Below are 21,048 nucleotides of genomic sequence, written 5' to 3'. Positions count from 1 at the left end.
TATTTCACAACTACACTAGGTAAGAAAAAGGTTCCCCCACACATGGGTGCTAGTTGTGCCAGACTGTAGGGAGCAGTGTTCATCTCCATTTCAAAGCCAAAGAGCCAGCGTTGTCTGAAGACATCTCCATGTCTGGCATGATTAAACATCGAAGGTGCATGGAGCGCTGTAACCTTCCCACCAAAGTGGTCCCTATTTTTCTACTTGCATTTTTTACGTGCTTTCAAACTGCTAGGTTGGCAGAAGCTGGGACAAGTAATGGGAGATCACTCCGTTACTTGGTGCTAGGGATTCAAACCACTGAACTGCTGACTTTCTGATCGACAAGCTCAGCGTCTTAGCCACTGAGCCACCGCATCCCTCTAGAACTACACTACCACTTCTCAAATTTAGTTCTGGCATTTCAAGCCTGCTATTCTAATCTGTCAGTTCTGAGAAACGTCTGAGCAACGTAGGACAAAGCATTCTACCCCTGGCTGGTAAAGACAAATAATCATGTGCGTATTTTATGAAAGTTGCAATGTTCCTGCTTTGTGACTTACACTGTACGCGGCTTGCTTCTCCCTGTCCAGTCTCATTGCTGTCTGAATGAGCCCACTGTTTGCGTCAATGGTAAAGTATTCCCAATCCTTATTTCCAGCACCAGTTTTGAGAAGGGTGTACTGCACAGCTCCATTGAGGTCCTCATCCTTGTCAGTAGCATATACCTCATACACATTGGATCGTAAGGGGATTTCCTGTTTATAGATACAAGGATCATGTATACAGAAAAAGCTGTTTAAAATGCAGACCACTTCAGGGGAACATGGGAAAATCACATCTCCTATGCAACCACTGCATGCAGATCTGAAAATTCCAAGTCACAAACTTTCAAATGTCATCACAACATGGATCGTGGCTTTAATCAATCAAAGTTTTCCCATTAACCTTCTGAATAAGACACAGAAATAGAAGAATACGTTACTAGCCTTAATTGTACCCATGGATTCTCTGCTCATGGTAAAAAAAATACCAGTCAGTTTTGGCCAGTAGACCAACCAATGCAACCAAAGACCAGTTCTAAGCTATACATTTCAGAATCACTAGTTTTAGAGACTACCTTGAAAGCCAACACATTGTCGCCTGCATCCCACCAAGTAAGATGATATTTATAGTGTATTTACAAGCTGGGTTTCAGGTTAATTGGAATGCAGACTCACATATTTGGCCTTCTGATGATTCTGAGAACTTGCCACAATGGAGACTCCATCAGTTCAAAACTCACTAATCATAGTGCTGCATAAATACATATGTTCCTACAAGTGAAGAGATTAATAACTGAAAGTAATGTGTTAACCAGTTCTAACACACGTTGAGGTGCAATATTAGCTAAAATTGAACACTTCATATTGTATTTCTCTTGATAGAGCAGTATCTTGCTTTTGACTTCAGAGTCATCTGATTATCTTGAAAGGAACACACCATGTACCTTCTAGGTGATGAGAACATGCATGGGCTAAAATTAGGCAATTACCATATTTTTCGGAGTATAAGACACACTGGAGTATATGACAGACCAAGATTTTGAAGAGGCAAATTTAAAAAAAAAACAGTTTTTGCACTCTGGAGACCTCCCCAAAACGGCCAATTTTTTGCAAAAACTGGCCCGGTTTTTGTAAAAAAAAAAAAGTGGGGGCATGCATAGTCTTTAGGAGGCTTGTAGAGTGCTCCTGCAGGCTGGTGGCTGGGGGGGGGGGGGAACAAGCAAAAAATGGCCAGTTTTTCGCTCATGTTTGCCCTTCCCAGCCCCCAGGAGCACTCTACAAGCCTCCTAAAGGCTATGCATGGCCATTTTTGCAAAGGGGGAGGGGTTTTGGGAGGCCTAAAAAGCTGTATTCAGCATATAAGACACACCCAGATTTTCACCCTGGGGGAAGAAGGTGCGTCTTATACTCCAAAAATACGGTAGGTTTTGGTTGTACTTGTGGTGCACCAGCCCAAACGTGCCAGAACTGACTGGTACTTATTGTAAAACTAAGAGAATGGATGGGACGGATGAGCTGATCTGAATACGGAGATCTAATCTTGTGGAGTTGAGGAGCATATGCAGGAAAGTGAAGATATGGATTTAATTGTGAATGTAAGGACTAAAATATAGAATTGCAGTCCTCTTGGTTGGCCTGGGTGCCTACAAAAGTAGGAATCCGCAGGTTTAGAGATTGTGGCATGACACACTCTACTAAATGGTGATGATGGAAGTACAAAGCAACAGTTTTGGGAAAATTTGGGGAGCATATTGAATGAATGTGAGGGGGTGGGAAATTGTACCAATAGGTCACATCTATGTATGGGTGAGAACTCGAAGATAGTATGCTGAAAAATCACTCAAAATATTTAACAATACCATTCTTGGGGAGAAATGGGAATTGTAACTGATGGGTAGAAAAAGACCTGCTTGTTATTAAGCATAAGGCAATTCATGTATACACATAAAAAAAAAGAATAAACTAAGAAGCATGATTAATTGGATTATGTTGAAAGACTGAGAGAATTAGTGAAGGATGCAAGGCTGGTGAGAGATTTTGAATGCAATCCAGACTACAGGCTGGTGATGTCAAGGAAGGAATTTAGGGTATAATAAGAAAGAAGTCAGAATGAAAGAAGAGAGGGTGGAAAAAGAGAAATATGTGTGTGCTATGTCAGAAAACAGATTGTTTTGGAAATGGAAATAGAAAATGGAAACAAGGAAAGATATCATGGAATCTGGTTGGGACAGACAGAGTGAAAATAATAACATTAAAAGTGTCATAGAAATAGGTGAAGCTACCCTAATAATAAGTATGAAAAAGAATTAGGCTGTGGAAGAGGGAAAAACTGCAAATATGAATAGTCTGCAAACATGAGGATGAGAGAAAGATATTGTAAATTGTCAATGTAGAGAAAAGTTTAGTTGCCAGAAGGACGCCAATGTTGTGGAATGGTTTCCCAAGATATATCAGACTAGTTCCCTTCCTGAAGATTTTTTAAACTGGAAGGTAAAAGCCAAATTATTTCAGAGAGCATTCCGATCTTCTGCTTTTCCACGTTTTGTTATTTCTGCCTCTGTGTAGTAGTAGCGGTTGAATTATTGAGCTACGATTTTATGATGCTGATTTAATTTTTTAAGCTGAACTGTATTACATACGTATGTTTCAATTAATTGCTCCTAACTTGGAAGCTGTTGAAAATCAATTGTGATGTAACATGAGAGCTAGGCTAGCTAGATGAATAATAAAAATTAAGAAAAATGATGAAAATGCAGATGAACATGATGTAACTGGAGAACTATTAAAACATGGATATCGTTTATGTGAGGCGTGACTGTATAACTTGTCGGAGGTGTGCATGGAGTTTGATATGGCTGACAGTTTGAACTAGTTGTTCCCTTATGTAGCGGGAAAGAGAATAGAATAGAAAAACTAAAAGAAGATGACAATGAAGATTTCAGTCATCCAGGTAAAGTTATCTGAAGGTTGATTCATGAAAACTGGACTTTCTTTTTGTTAGTTTGAGAGGTTTAACTAACTTGCTCTAACCGATGAAGCTGCTTGGATGAGTAGCGAAACATCTCACACTAACAAGAAAAACAAGTCCACTTGCCATGAATCAACCTTCATGCAAGAAGATGAGCTTGTGAGGTGTGTCTGGAAAGGTGTTTAGCAGAATTCTAACGGAAAGAATTTAAGAGCTGACGGTGAACAGCAGCTGAGATGTACAGAATGACTTTATCCCACGCAACGGTATGCAGAATAGACATTTGCCCTTCTGTAAAGCACTGAGAATTATTTTGAATGTGAGAAAGAAAAGTTATTATACGTTTATTGATTTAAAGAAATTATATCATAAGGTGAATGGGGTCAATTACGCAGTGTTTTACATGAATATGAAATTGAAGATTGATTGCTTAGTGCAAAGAAGAATAATATCTGGTGGAAGTAAATCATTTATAATGAAATGTTTAGTGAATGATTCAACACTCAGCAGGGAGTAAAGGGAAGGATATGTGATATTCCCGTGAATATATTTTGGAATAAATGTAAAAAAGAATGTTTCTGGTGATATTAGAGGTAGGGATATAAAAGAGTGTGCATTTTCATATGAAGACATGCTGTACTTGATTTCCAACAAATGTTAAACAGATTGGAAAAGAAATAGACTAAAGATCAAGGTAGTTGCATTTGACTGCCAAACTAGTGAATTAACTGCAAGCTAACTGGTACTTGGTACAATAGAAGAAAAATGAATGGAGGCATTGGAAGATGTGCATGTATTGGCAGAAAGATAATGTTTAATTTGTGATCTATTTTGGGAGGTGTAAAAAGAAGCAAACACAATCATGCATAACACCACCCTTCTGCCCACTTTAATATACAGAAGTAAGACTTGGCCGTGTCAACAGAAATGGAAAGTTCAATGCAGACGGAAGAGGGTACTGTATATACTCGAGTATAAGCCTAGTTTTTCAGCCCACTTTTTGGGCTGAAAAAAGCCGCCTCGGCTTATACTCGAGTCAGTGAAAAATTTGCCCGAAATGGAGGAGAAAAAGGGGCGGGGCCATGCCGCTGGGTGACACTCGTGAATGGCCCAGTGCCCCTGTGAGTTTCCCCTCCCTCTGTGTCAGTTTGCCGCGCAGCGCGCACCGCACCATCCCCCCTCCTCACGTTCTAATGTAATGCAGGGCTGTCTTACGATTCCCCTTCCTCCCCCTCCTGCCGCTCTGCAACGATGTCCCACCTCCTCCTTGTTATGGCAAGCAGCCACATAGCGATGTCCCACCTCCTCTGGTACAGTGATCCAATGATAGGAATCACTGTGCCGTGTGTCATAGGAGGCGGGACATCGCTCCCGCGGCTGCACGGGACATCATCATCACAGCGGGACATCAGCATCATGAGGTGAGTGAAGTATTTCATTGAATACACCGCTAGTTTACTGTTTTTCTTTGAAATAAATATTCAAAAACATTATTGGTATCTATTTTTATTTTTGAAATTTACCAGTAGCTGCTGCATTTCCCACCCTAGGCTTATACTCGAGTCAATAACTTTTCCAGTTTTTTGTGGTAAAATTAGGTGCCTCGGCTTATATTCGGGTCGGCCTATACTCGAGTATATACGGTATTTAAGAAATATGGTTGATAAAAGGAGAGTCAGGAATGACTGGGAGCTGAAGGAATGTGTATTTTGTACAAACCATGAGTGACCAGCACACTAGAAGTGCTTTGTGATGGTTTAATCAAAAGAGAGAATGAAGATCAATGCAAAACAAACACACCATGAAAGAGCAACTCCATTGAGTGAAAGGAAAGACAAAAAAGTGTCCTTGGACATACTCCAAGCTTACTCCTAGAAGACATAAATTTAGAGAACCATCAGAGTATGGTGGAAAGAGGATGTTTGCAAGGATGAAGAGATATGTTGAATAGTGTCCCTGAAAACTAAAAGTAATTACATTTTCTCTCCTTTCTTTTTGTTACTATTTACTCTTTTACGCTTTGCACAACACCACTTATTCCATCATGGAACAGCATCATAAATATAGATGCATTTATGAATGTAGGTAGGGTGCCATCTGATGGATTCATTTATTATCTCAGGTTCTACCATAAAGAAGAGAATTCAGTAGGTTTTGACAGCATGGCCAGGGATTTTAACATTGTCTCATTCTGAAGAACATTTCCTCTTTAGGTTGCGAAACCTCTATGAGTCTCATGTTTTGTCTCTGGTTCTCCACACAGTTAAGAGCCTAGTTAGGCTGTTTGATTAGTTAAGGTGAGAAAGGCAAAGAAAATTGATTTTGTTCTTATCTGGAAACAACTACAGTAGCTTAACTCTGGATTGCTGCATCATATTACAAGTAGGAGAAAATCTATACAAGGATTTACCTCTTTAATGTGCAGAATGGTACCATTGGGAGGGCGGACAAACACTGGCCGATTGTCATTGATGTCAATAACATCCAGTTGTAGCATTGTAGTCCCCCAGAGTGGTGGCCTTCCTTTGTCAGTAGCTACCACCGTTAGGTTGAACCTCTCGTAGGACTGTAGGCGTCTGCGAGTTGTGACAAGCCCTGAATCCTTATGAATTTTGAAGGCCTCTGAGGAGAGAAGAGATACGGCTCACTTTCGATATGGCACGAACTACAAAAGCTGATTTATAGTACCAGCAGTGCACATTTTTCAAGGAGGCAGTTTGAAGTGAGCTGTTGGATCTGCTCCTCAGCTTTGTGAAACAACTGGGACACTCTGAAGTCTTGGTTGGATGCTTAGAAAGTCCAACTTTCTGAGTTTAAGTGCATACCCACACTTCCACATATTTATGTTCTTTCTGCACCAACTCAGGAAGCTCAAACTGCCCAAGGAGCTGCTGATACAGTTCTACAGAGGAATCACTGAGTCTGTGATCTGCACCTCCATAACTGTCTGGTTTGGTTCTGCAACCAAACAAGACAGACACAGACTTCAGAGGATAATCAGAACTGCAGAAAAAATAATTACTTCCATTGAGGACCTGTACACTGCATAAGTCAAAAAGAGGGATGTGAAAATATTTACAGGCCCCTTGCATCCTGGACATAAGCTCCTACCCTCAAAACGCCACTACAGAGCACTACACACCAAGATAACTAGACACAAGAACAGTTTTTTTCCTGAACGCCATCACTTTGCTAAACAAATAATTCCCTCACCACTGTCAAACCATTCACTAAGGCTGCATTACTATTACTATTAGTCTTCTCATTGTTCCTATCTCCTCCCACTTATGACTGCAGGACTTTAACTTTGTTGCTTGTATCTTACGATTTATATTGATATTGATTGTTTCCTAATTGCTTATCTGTACCCTATGGCTATCATTAAGTGCTGTAGCTTATGATTCTTGACGAATGTATCTTGTCTTTTTATGAAAACTGAAAGCATAGGCACCAAAGACAAATTCCTTGTGTGTCCAATCACACTTGGCCAATAAAGAATTCTATTCTATTCTATTCTATTCTATTCTACAGGGCGGGGCATAACCTTTTCCTAGGGGGTCACAGCAAGATCGACAGCAGTTTACAACTTCCGCGACACCTCATTTTAAAGCCCATAAAAAACTGAATTGAATGAGCTATTAAATGTTAAATTTGCTTTAAGAATGGCTGGAAAATTCGATTCGGAAGAACAAAGGATCATTGACAGAATAAAATGCATTGCCTTTCGAGAGGCTCGCGATGCTGGAGCGACGTTTATCAATCGAAAATGGATTGCAAACAAATTGAAACGTCATCCGGATTGGGTTACTGATAATTGGAACAAAACAGCCCAAGAATGTTTCACAAAATTTGGAGAAGGGCGTCCTCTGCAACTGTCCCAAGAAAGCAAAGCCATCATTGCAACTGGCAGTCGCAAACAACGAAAAGGAAACCGAAAAGTGGCCCAAGAAATCCTTCAAATTCGTGGAAAACGAGTTGATCAAAGGACAATCGGCCGATATCGAGAACGAGAAGGTTTGAAGCCATTCCACGTCATTTGCAAACCATTGAAAACTCAAACACACGTTCAAGATCGGCTTTGGTTGTGCGATTGGTTGTCTGAATGGACCGAGGAAGATTTTCTTCATTTGGCGCCATCTGACGAATTCTTCGTTTATGCCATTCGAAAACCGAATTTCCAGAACGATCGAATTTGGGCTAAAGACGTCGACGACATCGCCAAACATGAACGATATCGACAAATCGTTCGCAATCCGACTTGCATCGGGATTTTCGTCATTTTCACAGCCAAGAAACTGCATTGGGTTTTGAAGGATAAAGGGGAATCCTGGGATGGCAGTTATTTCCGTGAGAAAATTTTATTGGAGAATGTCATTCCATTTCTCAGTGATCCAGACAATGTCTTGGTGGTTGGTGAGGCTGTCTTTCTTCATGACAAAGCTCCTTGCATGCGTGCAAATGCGACTCAGCAATTGTTAAAGGAAAACAATGTCGAATTTTGGGGCAATGACGTCTGGCCGGGAAATTCGCCAGATCTCAATCCGGCAGAGAACATTGGGGCCATAATTAAGGATGAAGTGGAAGCTCTGATGATTCAGGAGCAAGGTCAAAATCGATATTCGGTTGAAACTTTGAGAATGAATTTGGAAACTGTGTTGAAAAATCTGGAAAATCGAACGGAACTGTTTGAAGATTTGTTGTGTTCTTATCCACCTCGTTTGAATGCTGTTCGAAGGGCTAATGGTGGTCATACTGACTATTAAATCGTGTCAATAAACTCAGTTTTTGATGGGCTTTCGAATGGTGTATGAATTATTTGTGTTGTTATTACAAGTGTTGCTGTGACCCCCTAGGAAAAGGTTATGCCCCGCCCTGTATTCTATGCTATGCTATGCTATGCTATGCTACATATGTTGAAGATACCTCCAGGTGATGTGACTGATGCATGTTCAGTCATGACTTTTGAAGTGGTTGACTGGTTGTGGCTGCTTCAGATACAGTGGCTCAGTTTGCTTGCAAGTAAAGCACCACACTGAATTATTTACAGCACCTTTTTTGTTATTAATGGCACGACATAAACAAGAAACATTACTGGAAGCCTGAAGCTAAAACAATGAGTTAATAGGCAAACAAAGCATCTATAATGCTGTATAACAAGGCACTCATGTTAAATGTTGCTGCACGAATAACCATTCTAACAACACACTGAATCCCCATAATAAAATTAATTGACCAATATGTTTTGTAGAAACAGAGTTTTTGTGTTGCTCTATCGGTCACCTTCCAAAAAAGTGATACTATTCATACAGAAAAACTGGAAACCAATACTACATGTTTAACATTTAAAGAGCAACACTTGACAAACTTTATTTATTAAGTTTTCCTCCCTACTATATTTCAGCTTTTTCCTTCAACAAATCTTTGGGTTTTAGGTGATAACTCAGTGTTGCATGGGTATTTATAAGGGGAAAATGTCCAGACCAAACATAATTTTCTAATGTTGAATTTTTCCCCCTTCCAGAGGGAGCCTCTTTGTGAAGTACTGTGAAGCCATTACTATGGCAATTTCACAGGGCTGTACAGGAGAAGCCCTTTTGAGGCAGTACAGTAGAAACATTTTAAGGCACAACAGGCTGTATCTTAGCAGAACACACACCCTAAGGGGTGTTAAGGGTGTCTTATCCCCACAGTATTTGTTTCCAGTAAGTAAGTAATCTGTGTACCATGTTTGGTTGAAATTGCTCAAGTTGTTCCAGAGTTATGCTGGAACATACAAACACACACAGAGAGAGCCATTTATATACAAGTATACATATATTGGAAATGAGGAAATGCTTTTTTGAATGCATTTCAATTGTCAACATTCAGAAATGGTCCAGAAAAATAACTCATCACCAAGTAATTAGGTTTTAAATTGAAAAGAAGGCAACCCATGTTAACAATTAACGGGAGTACAGATATGGGTTTTCTTTTAAATTACATTTTATTTATTTCATTTTCATTTTCATTTTATACAATCACTTATATACTGTGCGTAACAAAAAACAAAAAAAAAAGGAAAAAATCCACCATAAAAAAAAAAACCCCAACATGACACTTCAATCCCCCATACACCCTTTCTTCTCCCCCTCCAACTTTCATTTCTCCCCTCCAGCATTCCCCTCTTCTACTTCCCTTCCCCCTCAGACATCTCCCCCTCCCTCCATCTCACCCTCCTTACATTCCCCTCTCGCTCCCTCTTTACTTTTCCCTCTTCTTTCCCTCTTCTCCTCACTTTGGTGTATCCCTACAATTAATCTATTCAGTTTATTTTTTAGAAAATAAAAGAGAAAAAGAAAAAAAAGGAAAACGAGCCGCAGTATACAAGTGAATTCTTATTGTTCTAAGAATTGAAACTGTAATTCCCCCCTCCCCCCTCCCCCCTATAATCCCCCCTCCCTAACCCCCTTACGGCTTCCCAGGTCCCATACCCGGCATAGTTCTTTAACAAGCACTTGAGTATAATAAAGCCAGCTAACTTTAAAGTTAAAAAAAATAAAAGAAAAACAAAAAAAAGGGAATAATAAAAAAGAAAAAAGAAAAAAACACACACACACACACACACAAAAAGAAAAACAAGAAAGATCAATAAACCCACTACATTAACACAGCTTCCCATCATCTGTAAATCTTAAACAATGTAGCTCATTCCAAATTTCGGTTATTTTACTACTTGCAGGGTTTCAAACTGTATTAGAGCCAGGTAAGTTAATCAATTAGGATTCCCCAACTAAAAGTCTCATTGCTTTATCTATCTATTCAGACCTTTAATTTATCTCTTTTTTATCCGAATATCCAAACCTTTCTATAAAACCATTAAACTCAAGTACTTCTTTCATTTTTCATTTCCAACACCTCCCATTCTATCCTTACCCACATCCACATGTAAATTTTTTACCTTCCACCCTGCCTTTATCCATATCCACATATATATTTTATCCGCGTCCATTGCTCCTCACATATTTACTCCACCTTCCTGGGGACTCTCTGACTAATCTTTCTTAACCTTATATTGAAATAGCAACTCATACAAACATCAGCTTGCATTCTAGCCCCAATTAGTCTAGTTAAGCTTTCGCTACCCTTCCCTCTCCCACGCGCCTCCCAACTCCGTTCGTCCCAGACCACAACTCAAAAAGATCGCAATCTCCGCTCTCCTCGCCTAGGAAAATAATTCATGCGCAATTTGAGTTAGAGTTCAAACAAATCTTATATACAATATGTGTCCACAATCAGCAACGCTTCTTTCAGTCTCCATGTCTCATCATCGATATACAACTTTTCCATTTTATCCCAGGCAGAAATCATAAAGTTTTAAGAACATCGCTCTTTATTCTTTACTCTTCTGCCCTTCCGGAAGAGGAAAGCAACACCCTCCACCTTGTAGCCACGTGTCTCGCTGCTTGTCTTCTCCTTCTCCTTGTCTCTCTCCAGGTCCGGATGAATCAGGAAGTCCCGCCTTCAGGGTCTTGTAATAAAATTCTCGGGCTTCACAGACAGAATTAATGCGGTGTTTTTGATTGCCAAATGTAACTGTAATGCCAGCTGGGACTTCCCATTTGTATGGAATCTGAGAATTTCTGAGTTCTTCAGTTAAGAAAATGTAATCTCTCCTTGCTCTTAATATTTGAGATGGTATCTCTTTAAAAACAATCAAGTCCTGTCCATCAATTCTCAACCTCTTGTTGTAAAGCCTCTGTATTATCACATTTCTGGATTCCCTTGTGGTAAAGTATATAATTATGTCCCTCGGAAGCTGTCGCTGTTTTGCTACCCACGAATTCTGGCGGTAAATTTTTTGAATCTGCCAATCAAAGTTAAGTCCCGGACTTCCCACCGAGCGGCTAAGAGCCTCAAAGAAAATCTGTTTCAAATTCTCCTGTTCATTTTCACGCAGTCCTCTAACTCTTATTGCGAAGGCAGTCTTATTATAATTTATCATGACAAGTTGTTTTTGAGCATTTTCAATTTCCTGTTGTAACGTTTGAATTTTGGATGTCAAATTAAAGTTAGTTTCTTCCAAAAGTTCCAATTTATCCTCCGTTTCAGCAATATAATCTGTCATGACTGATGGCTAATTTTCAAACCAGGCATCGAGGTTTATCTTTCAAGATCCTAAACAGTGCACAAAATTTGCTCCTCTCTACCAAGTCACCTTCAACTGGCTAGCAAGTAGGGAAATATTACATTTCATGCCAATACAATACAATAGCAGAGTTGGAAGGGACCTTGGAGGTCTTCTAGTCCAACCCCCTGCCTAGGCAGGAAACCATTTTAGACAAATGGCTATCCAACATCTTCTTAAAGACTTCCAGTGTTGGGGCATTCACGACTTCTGGAGGCAAGCTGTTCCACTGATTAATTGTTCTAACTGTCAGGAAATATCTCTTCAGTTCTAAGTTGCTTCTCTCCTTGATTAGTTTACACCCATTGCTTCTTATTCTACCCTCAGGTGCCTTGGAGAATAGTTTGACTCGCTCTTCTTTGTGGCAACCCCTGAGATATCGGAACACTGCTGTCATGTCTCCCTTAGTCCTTCTTTCTATTAAACTAGACATATCCAGTTCCTGCAACCGTTCTTCATATGTTTTAGTCTCCAGTCCCCTAATCATCTTTGTTGCTCTTCTCTGCACTCTTTCTAGAGTCTCCACATCTTTTCTACATTGTGGTGACCAATGAGTGGACAGGAAACTAGTAACAAGATTTTATCTGTGCTGTGTCAAATATAGATTAGTAAATATAAGACAGAAGGACAAAGCAACTGGCATCTGTTGGAAAGCTCGACTACCAACATTCAGTAACTTATTTGCAAAGTAGAAATTGTGGCAAAGGAAAGCAACATAAGGTAAAAGTAAAGGTTCCCTGCACGTGCGTGCTAGTTGTTTCCAGCTCTAGGGGGTGGTGCTCATCTCCATTTCTAAGCCAAAGAGTTTAGCTAAAGTGGTCCCTATTTTTCTACTTGGATTTTTTTACGTGCTTTAGAACTGCTAGGTTAGTAGAAGCTGGGACAAGTAACGGGAGCTTTCTCCGTTACGTGGCGCTAGGGATTTGAACCGCTGAACTGCTGACCTTCTGATCGACAAGCTCAGCGTCTTAGCCACTGAGCCACCACATCCCTTTGAAATCAACACACAGATGATAAAATTTAAAATTTACGTTAGTAAAACTAATAAGCATATAATGCAAATTTGTCTTATGGTGCACCAATTTGTATCTCTGCAGTTTAAAATTAATTAGTTTTGATAAAAATATGCAGCTAGTGTTTGTACCATTGAGATTTAATATGATTTGTCAATCATCATTTTTGACAGATATTTTGTTTGTTACTAGAGATACACACCGACTCCAGGTCCTTCAATGTTGAATGTCACCACTCCGTTGTCTCCCTCATCAAGGTCAACAGCAGTCATCGTAATGACAGAGGTCCCGACTGGCTCATTTTCGTATACGCTGGTGCTATATTGTTTTTTGGCAAACTGGGGCCGGCAGTCATTGATGTCCAAAACTGTAATTAACACCTGAAATCACCACCAAAACAATAAAAATTACAGGTGAAGAAGAGCCTGGGACAACTGAAGTACAACACTGAAATGGAATTGCCATCCTTTCAGTATAGTGTAACAGCATTGCATACACGAACCAGTGCTTTTAAGACTTGGTAATTTCCAAATGTGTAAATGCCACCCATTCACATTTGTGAACTCTCTAGCCAGTAAACTTTGCTAAGAATTCTGGGAATTGAAGTCCGCAACACTGAAAGCTGCAAAGTTTGGAAAATACCAAGCTGACACAGGATGCTGGTTGTAACGGATTCATCTTTGTTTACGGAGTGAGATTCTTGGGTTTTTATACCGTGTTTCCCCTAAAATAACACTTGGCATTATTTTGGGAGGAGGGCTTTTAGCGCATGCACTCAAAAGCTTGATCGGGCTTATTATCCGGGGAGGGCTTATTTTCAGGGAAACAGCGTAAGTTGTAGAAGAAGAATATCCCTTGGTCTCCAACTTCATTTCATGTGCCCTTAAAAGTCCTTTTGCAAGTACTGGAAATAATATATATGAATATCTGGCAAAATAAAATAATAGATTGACCTAGCAGAAAAAGAAGGAAGGAGTGTTAGAAAGAAAGAATTTCCTCCCCATTCTGGTTCTGTCCTGATCTACTTGCCAACTGGCGCAGTGGTTAGAATGCAGTACTGCAGGCTACTTCTGCTGCCTGCCAGCTGCTTGCAATTTGGCAGTTCAAATCTCACCAGGCTCAAGGTTGACTCAGCCTTCCATCCTTCCAAGGATGGGTAAAATGAGGAGCCAAAATTATTGGGGATTAATCTATGCTGATCTGGATGCTGATTCCTGGTGGAGAGGTGCTTGGGTCTCTTCGCTCTTTTTTGGGGTGGGTAGGTGGTAGTCTTTTTTGCACAGGTAAAGGTTCCCTTCACACATATGTGCTAGTCATTCCCGACCCTAGGGGGCGGTGCTCCAGAGGTGGGTTGCTCCCGGTTCGGCCCGGTTCAGCTGAACTGGTAGTAGAATTCAGGTCTGGGTCGCAGAACCGGCAGCGACCCAAGGCTGCCACGCCCCTCAACTGGTTCCCTCACTGCTGCTGGGCCACCGCCATTTTGGTTTTTAGTGACTGTGCATGTGCGGTTCACTGTAAATTGTTCTGCGCATATGCAAAGAACAATTTACATTGAACGGCGCGCACACGCACATTGCATGCGGGTTGCGAACCGGTAGTAAAACCAACAGCAACCCACCCCTGTAGTGCTCATTTCCATTTCTAAGAAAAGAGCCAGCACTGTCCAAAGACGTCTCTGTGGTCACGTGACCGGCATGACTAGATGGCGAAGGCACACAGAATGCTGTTACCTTCCCACCAAAGATGGTTCCTATTTTTCTACTTGCATTTTTACATGCTTTCGACCTGTTAGGTTGGCAGAAGCTGGGACAAGTAATGGGAGCTCACTCCGTTATGTGACACTAGGGATTTGAACTGCAGAACTGCCAACCTTTCTGATCGACAAGCTCAGTGTCTTAGCTGCTGAGCCACTACTTTTTTGCATAGTAGACAAAAATCAGTCTAAGGAAATCTCTAGATGACAAAGACAGAGGCTACTTTGTTAGCATTTTGAAAACAAAGAGCAAATTCTCCCTATTATAAATTGGTTACCTGGACAGAGTTCTCTCGGCGATTGCTAGAAACATCCCCTGGATTGTCTCTAGCTACTGCAGTTAACGTGTAATGATCCCTCTTTTCTCGATCTAAGGTCGATAGAATGTAGATATCTCCCTGAAACACACAAAAAACTTTAGAAAGTTATCAGAAAGTGATATCATACAATTATGTCAAATGGGAAGACTCAAAATTTCACAGCTAGGATAATACATAGTATAGTGTTAGTGTTAGTGTTAGTGTTAGCGATAGCATAGCATAGCATAGTATAGTATAGTCTTTATTGTCACTGTATATCATGTATACAACGAAATTGGTTTTAGCCTCACTGATGCAATCCATGACAACAAATACAAACTAAATAGTATAATTAATAATCCCTATGCAAGTAATTAGGAAAAAGAAAAAGAAAAACTAGTCATACGTATCTGCATGTGCGTGGAGTGATTGTGGTTATGTTTAAGAATCTGACATCCCAAGGATAGAAACTTACATACTTGTGATATAATACCAGGGGTGGATTCCGGGTTCTTCTACTGCTTGTTCACTCAGGGATGCGCTTCAGGCACGCGTGCTTGATGTGCGCTACACGCTCATGTGCAGTAGTAAAAAAAATGCTTCTGCGCATGTGCAGAAGCAAAGAACAAGAGGGGGGTGCCATAGGCATTGCCAATAGAACCGGTTCGGGGGCGTGACCAGCCAACTTAATACCTACTCAGCTGAACTGGTCCAAACGATAGGGACCCACCTCTGTATAATACTTGTTATATTCTACAAGCTTATATCCATTGAAACATATCTGGGAGACCAAATTTAGGAATGCTAACATATATGTAAAACAAGTTTTGGCAACATTAAGTCAGTAATTTATTTCTAATTACCATTATGGCAGGCAAAATGGAGAATGTTGATTTTCTTACCTCATATTTTTTTATAATTATCAAAGCTATATCTAGACTACCATGTTCTCTTTAGCATAAAACCTTGATTATTATTACTATTACTTAATAAAAATAAATAAATAGAATTTAGTATTGGTTTCAGAGGCAGTGTGTCTAGCCCTTAAAATTGCACTTAGAAAATGGATTCTGCATAATATTTAAAAATGCTGTGATCAATATGCCAGATCTATAAAAAAAATCTTTGGAAATATTTCCACCATTTTTTATTTACAAAATTCTGTCCAATGGGAAAAATTATATCAGAACTGGATCTGAACAACTGCTAAGTTACAGTTTTCAGTTTGCTGCATGTACAATTTATTGTTCGTAATATGTACAGGGTATAATTTATTCTTACAATAATATTTAAGGCAAGTCAGTATTCATATTAATGGTAAATGGGTTGTCACAGGAAATAATTGATAATGCAAAGCCATCATATAAGTTAAACTGAAAATTCACTAATCAGTATGTCAAAACCTAAGTCTCCCAGCAGCTGGCAAATATTTTAATTTCTCTTCCAAATGCAAGGTTAAGACAGAAAAGCTGTTCAGTTCTAGCTTAGTCTTACTCAGTAAGATTAGTCTTACTCTACTCTATTAATCATTACCATACTCTACATTATTGAGTGATATCATCCAGAGCAGTACTTTTTCAAACTTGGCAACTTTAAAATGCGTAGACTTCAACTTCCAGAATTTTACTGGTTGGGGAACTCTGGGAGTTGGAGTCCATACATCTTAAAGTTGCCAGGTCTGAAAAATACTAGTCTGGATATAGATAGTTGGGAGGTCACAAACAAATCAGCAAGATGTTTTGTTATTCTTTAATTACTTCGTATTGCCTAATAATAATCCTAGCACAAATTGGAAACCTGAATATTATCTTTTGAGCCCAGGGCTCTTATATGGCCTTAATACCGTGTTGGGGTTAATTCCAAATTTCCCCTCTCCATCTCCCAGGCTATACTGTATTTGAGCAAAACGTCCAGAATCGGCATCTGTGGCTCGAACCCTCAAAATGATGGTCCCTAGAGGGACATCTTCAAAGACAGGCTTCTGTAAAAAAGAGGAAAACATGAGTCAGATGTGGTTATACTTCAAATTATTACAAAAGTGCATCATAATAGTTCATACACTCAAGGGTGGGATTCAGCCAGTTTGGACTGGTTTGGGCAAACCAGATGCTAATTTTAGATCTGGTTCACTGAACCAGTAGTTGCAAGGAGTGGTTGGCCCCGCTCACCCCACTCCCAGGAGTCTCCACGTGGCCTGTTTTGGATGCCAGGTAAGTGTAGGGCCTGTGGGAGGGCGAAAAATGGGCCTCCTGAAAGTTCTGGAAGTCCGGAAATGGGCCCGTTTCTGGACTCTGAAGGGCCTCTGGAGACTGGGGGAGTCCATTTTCACCCTCCCGGAGGTTCAAAGCAAGCCTCTGGAGTATGGGGAGGGTGAAAGCTCCTCCCACCACTGTGGTGCAGGAGGCCGAGGAGGTCATGCCCACCATGGCAACGCCTGCCCAGCAATCAGGGAGAGAACCAGTTGCTAAAATTTTTGAATCCCACCCCTGCATACACTCAGTTATTATGTGAGTTAAACAGATTTTTTGAGTGATCAGGCTATACAATCATAGGGTTGGAAAGCTCACTGGAAGTCTTCTAGACCAGTTGAGTGAGCAAATAAAACTTGGATCACCATCCTGAGAAGCCATCTTGTTCAGAGTTTGCCTTGCTTCTAATATACAATTAGAGGTGCAATTCAAGGTGCTACCTGTCACCTTTAAAACCCTCCATGGTTATTTGAAGGACTGTCTCTTCACAGTTGCACCCAGCCAATCCACCAGAGCAGGGAGGCAGAGAATGTTGCAGTCCTCTCTCCTTAGGGGTACATCTGGCAGGACCAGAAGAATGGCCTCCTCCTTGGTGGCTCCCTCCCATTGGAACATCATCCCTGCAGAATTAGGCAAGGCCATGGAGACCTGGTTTTGCCAACAAGCCTGGGGAACCCAGAGTAGGGTGGAGCCCATCAAGTGGCTAGTTTGGTTGTTTGTTGTCGTCAGGGAGATTATTGTTTTTACTCTTTGTATATTGGTTGTTATTTTTTGGGGGGGTAAGCCATCTAGAGTTACTGAAAGTGAGTGGACAGCCATATAAATTCTATAAATGAATGAATGAATGAATGAATGAATGAATGAATGAATGAATGAATGAATGTTCATGAACCTTTACCAAAGATTTATTTTGGGTTCCTCTTTTTCTAAATACCTAGAATAAGAAGTCCAAAAATTCCATTGTAATATTCATATAACATTACAAGAATGTTTTGTTTGCCTTCTGCCTTCCTCTCTTTTTCTCCCTCTTTGTGTCATGTGACTTTGGACCAATGTTTTTCAAACTTGGTAAGTTTAAGATCTATGGCCTTCAGCTTCCAGAATTCCACAGCCAGCATGTTTTATTTGTTTAAAATAAACACCTACATTTTTAATTAACCATTCTTTGGTTAATAGAATGGATACCATTCTATGAATCTTCCTAGTTGAAAAACAGTGGCTAAGTAAATGAATAATATAACATGAGATATTGTCTTAACTAATATTATTACAATGACATAATAAATTTGATTCATAATTCACACAACCGACAAGCTAATTTGCTAATTGCAGTATTAAGTACTACAGTACCAACTTTTAAAAATTGCTTTTAAAAAGATGAAACAATCTCGTGAAGGTAAACATAAGTCTGTCAAAGCCTAATAGATATGGATAATTAAAACAATTCTCCTTCAGAGGGAGTATGAGTCTGGCCACCAGATGGAGGGGACAGACAATAAGATCTCAACTTTTTGTCCTGCTTCTGCATTTTTCAAGAGCTTTTGTAGAACATCATCAGAGGAGGTTCCAAACATCTGAAAATACAAGTCAATTCTTGTAACTTTAAGTTCTTATAACAGTTTCACCCCTGCTACAAAAATAATAAGTGCATTATATAGAACTGCATTATATATTATTAATATACATCACATTCTGATTATATAGATTATAGTAGCTGGATACCAGTGCTTCGCAGCGAAACTATGTGATTGGGCTATGCAGGAGAAATTCAGTTCACAATCTGTTGACTCAATAGTGGTTGGTGATTGAAACACATAAGGGAATATCGCTCCCACCACCTTGAGTCCGGAAGCAGTTCCATAGGTGGAAGGCATAGACATTTTGGTGAGTACCGACATTTAGTACTGTAAGGAGCCCCAGGCCGCTCATGAGTGACGGAGTGGAATTTCTGCCAGTTTGAATTGAGGTAATGGAATGTGAGGCAACTGGCAGTTGGAACGGAATTCTTTTCAGGTAGGGAGCGGGAGTAGAATGTCTAACTCCTTAGCATCAAAGCATGTTAATATAAGGCAACTGGCAATTGGAACAGAGTTCTGTTCAGGTGGGGAGGAGGCGTAGAACTCCTTAGCATCAGAGCGTGTTAATGACTCTATAACAAATACTAATGATCTGATGGTCATTTCTTAGCGAGCACCTAGAAGTCAAGAGGAACATACATGCCAAATTCCAAGTTAGTAGGCTTTACAGTTCTGGAGATTTCATGATGAGTGAATGATATTTGGCTTTTATATATAGATAGAAAGATATACGTTCCCTTCCCCTGCCTAGTGTGATCCTGATCATTCAACCCTACATTTCAACCACAGGGCTGCCAAAAGAAAAGTATTTCAAATAGGAAAAATAACTGAGAAGAACACAATGACCCTTTACCCAGTCTGTCTCTCCCTCCTAATTTCTCATAAATATTTCTTGCTTTCACCTGGTAAGATGGCTGGCTAAACGTGGGATTGTTGTCATTGATATCCACAATTTCTAGATAAACTGGTATTTCAGCAACTCTCCGTGGAATCCCATTGTCTGAGGCCCGAACAGTAAAATTTAGCCAATGGACCTCTTCATAGTCAACTGTTCGGTTTGAAATTACCTTTCCTAAGAGTGATCAGACAAACATGAAGATTGTTATTGTCCATAATCCTTTTATGAAACATGTCCTGTCCTCTCATTCTATGTCTACAACATACTTAAAAGGATACAAAGACTTTTTACATACAGTTTCTGCTGCTAGAATATAAAATCATGATATTGTATGATGTTAAGGCCCTTGGAATTAATTTTAAAATAAATATTCTGCACTATTTGGGATAAGCAAACCAAAAGATTATTCTCATATTTAATGTCTAGAAATGTAATCTGTGTCTGGAAACAAATGACGATCCTGAACCATTATGCTTCACTTCATTGCAGGTTAATGTCTTTTATACATATTCCTACATCATAAAGCCCATGCAAAGACTATATATTCACACAAAAAGCCCCCCCCCCCCTCAAACAAACATAGGAACCAAACATTTATTATTATCCAGGGTACCACAAGTTGGATTTTTGATTGTAACTAAAAAAGAAGGCAACGAATGATGCAGCACCCTGATACAGTTTGGGCAGATATTTGTTTAAAGGTAAAGGTTTCCCTCACATATATGTGCTAGTCATTCCCGACTCTAGGGGGCAGTGCTCATCTACATTTCAAAGCCGAAGAGCCAGCGCTGTCCGAAGATATCTCCTTGGTCATGTCGTTCATTCATTCATTAAGATTAGTTTCAGGAGTGTGAAGATCTGCCCGTGAATCTCAGAGACTCTGGGCCCAGTCTTTCCTTGCACAGCACCTCATTTGGGAAATATTTACATGGCAGCTTTCCAAGATAGATAAGGTCTGTAGTCATAAATATTCCTTTGAAAGACTGTTTGCCAGGCCTTTGCTGAATGTGAATGAGAGGAATTCACATTCATTGAATAAAAGGGGTTTTGTCAGAAGCAGGACTCTGCCTCATGCTTTTTGGGGAAGCTTAGGTCAGAACAGATCTTACCTGCTGAGCTGTCTTCAAGCTGGACATATCCCTCATGGGAGAGGTTGAACAACTGATATGTGATCTGCCCATTAACACCTTTGTCTGGATCTACAGCCGACAAAGATATTAACGTGGTCCCTGGGGTGGCTCCTTCTACTATCCGTTCTGTGAAAAATGTTGCCCCATAAGGGCGGAACCACGGGGCGTTATCATTGACATCCAAAACATTTACGGTCAGCTTGGCTACAAAAGAGAGAGAAGTAAAAGACAAGTAATATTGAAAACCTGAATATTAACCATTTTGCGGTCTCTCTTTAAAGTAAAAATATTAACACCATTATTAATCTAATCTGGAGTAGAAACTCTCTCACCATTTGGCACACTCACTGAGCGCTCCAGCACCTCGCTGGCATTATCATAGACAGAGATTGTGACATCGTAAGTGGCCACCAGTTCCCTGTTTAGAGTAGACTTCACTTTCACTGCTCCTAAAAAGTATAAAATGGAGAGAA

The 21,048-nt window shown here is 40.1% G+C and overlaps 1 protein-coding gene across 1 annotated transcript in view; it reads right to left on the bottom strand.

The window, feature by feature from the left end:
• Positions 1–21,048, bottom strand: part of CDH23 (cadherin related 23) — a 594,289-nt gene that overhangs the window by 20,280 nt on the left and 552,961 nt on the right. The window contains exons 49-56 of the mRNA XM_032232225.1: positions 20,908–21,024; positions 20,555–20,779; positions 19,450–19,619; positions 16,565–16,702; positions 14,701–14,820; positions 12,872–13,049; positions 5,903–6,114; positions 543–737 (exon numbers count right to left, since the gene is read on the bottom strand). Of these exons, the coding sequence (XP_032088116.1) occupies positions 543–737; positions 5,903–6,114; positions 12,872–13,049; positions 14,701–14,820; positions 16,565–16,702; positions 19,450–19,619; positions 20,555–20,779; positions 20,908–21,024 (1,355 nt within the window). The remainder of the gene's footprint in view (positions 1–542; positions 738–5,902; positions 6,115–12,871; positions 13,050–14,700; positions 14,821–16,564; positions 16,703–19,449; positions 19,620–20,554; positions 20,780–20,907; positions 21,025–21,048) is intronic.

This window comes from Thamnophis elegans, chromosome 15 (assembly GCF_009769535.1).
Source record: "Thamnophis elegans isolate rThaEle1 chromosome 15, rThaEle1.pri, whole genome shotgun sequence".
NCBI lineage: Eukaryota > Metazoa > Chordata > Lepidosauria > Squamata > Colubridae > Thamnophis > Thamnophis elegans.
This window is presented reverse-complemented; position numbering and strand designations above follow the sequence as displayed.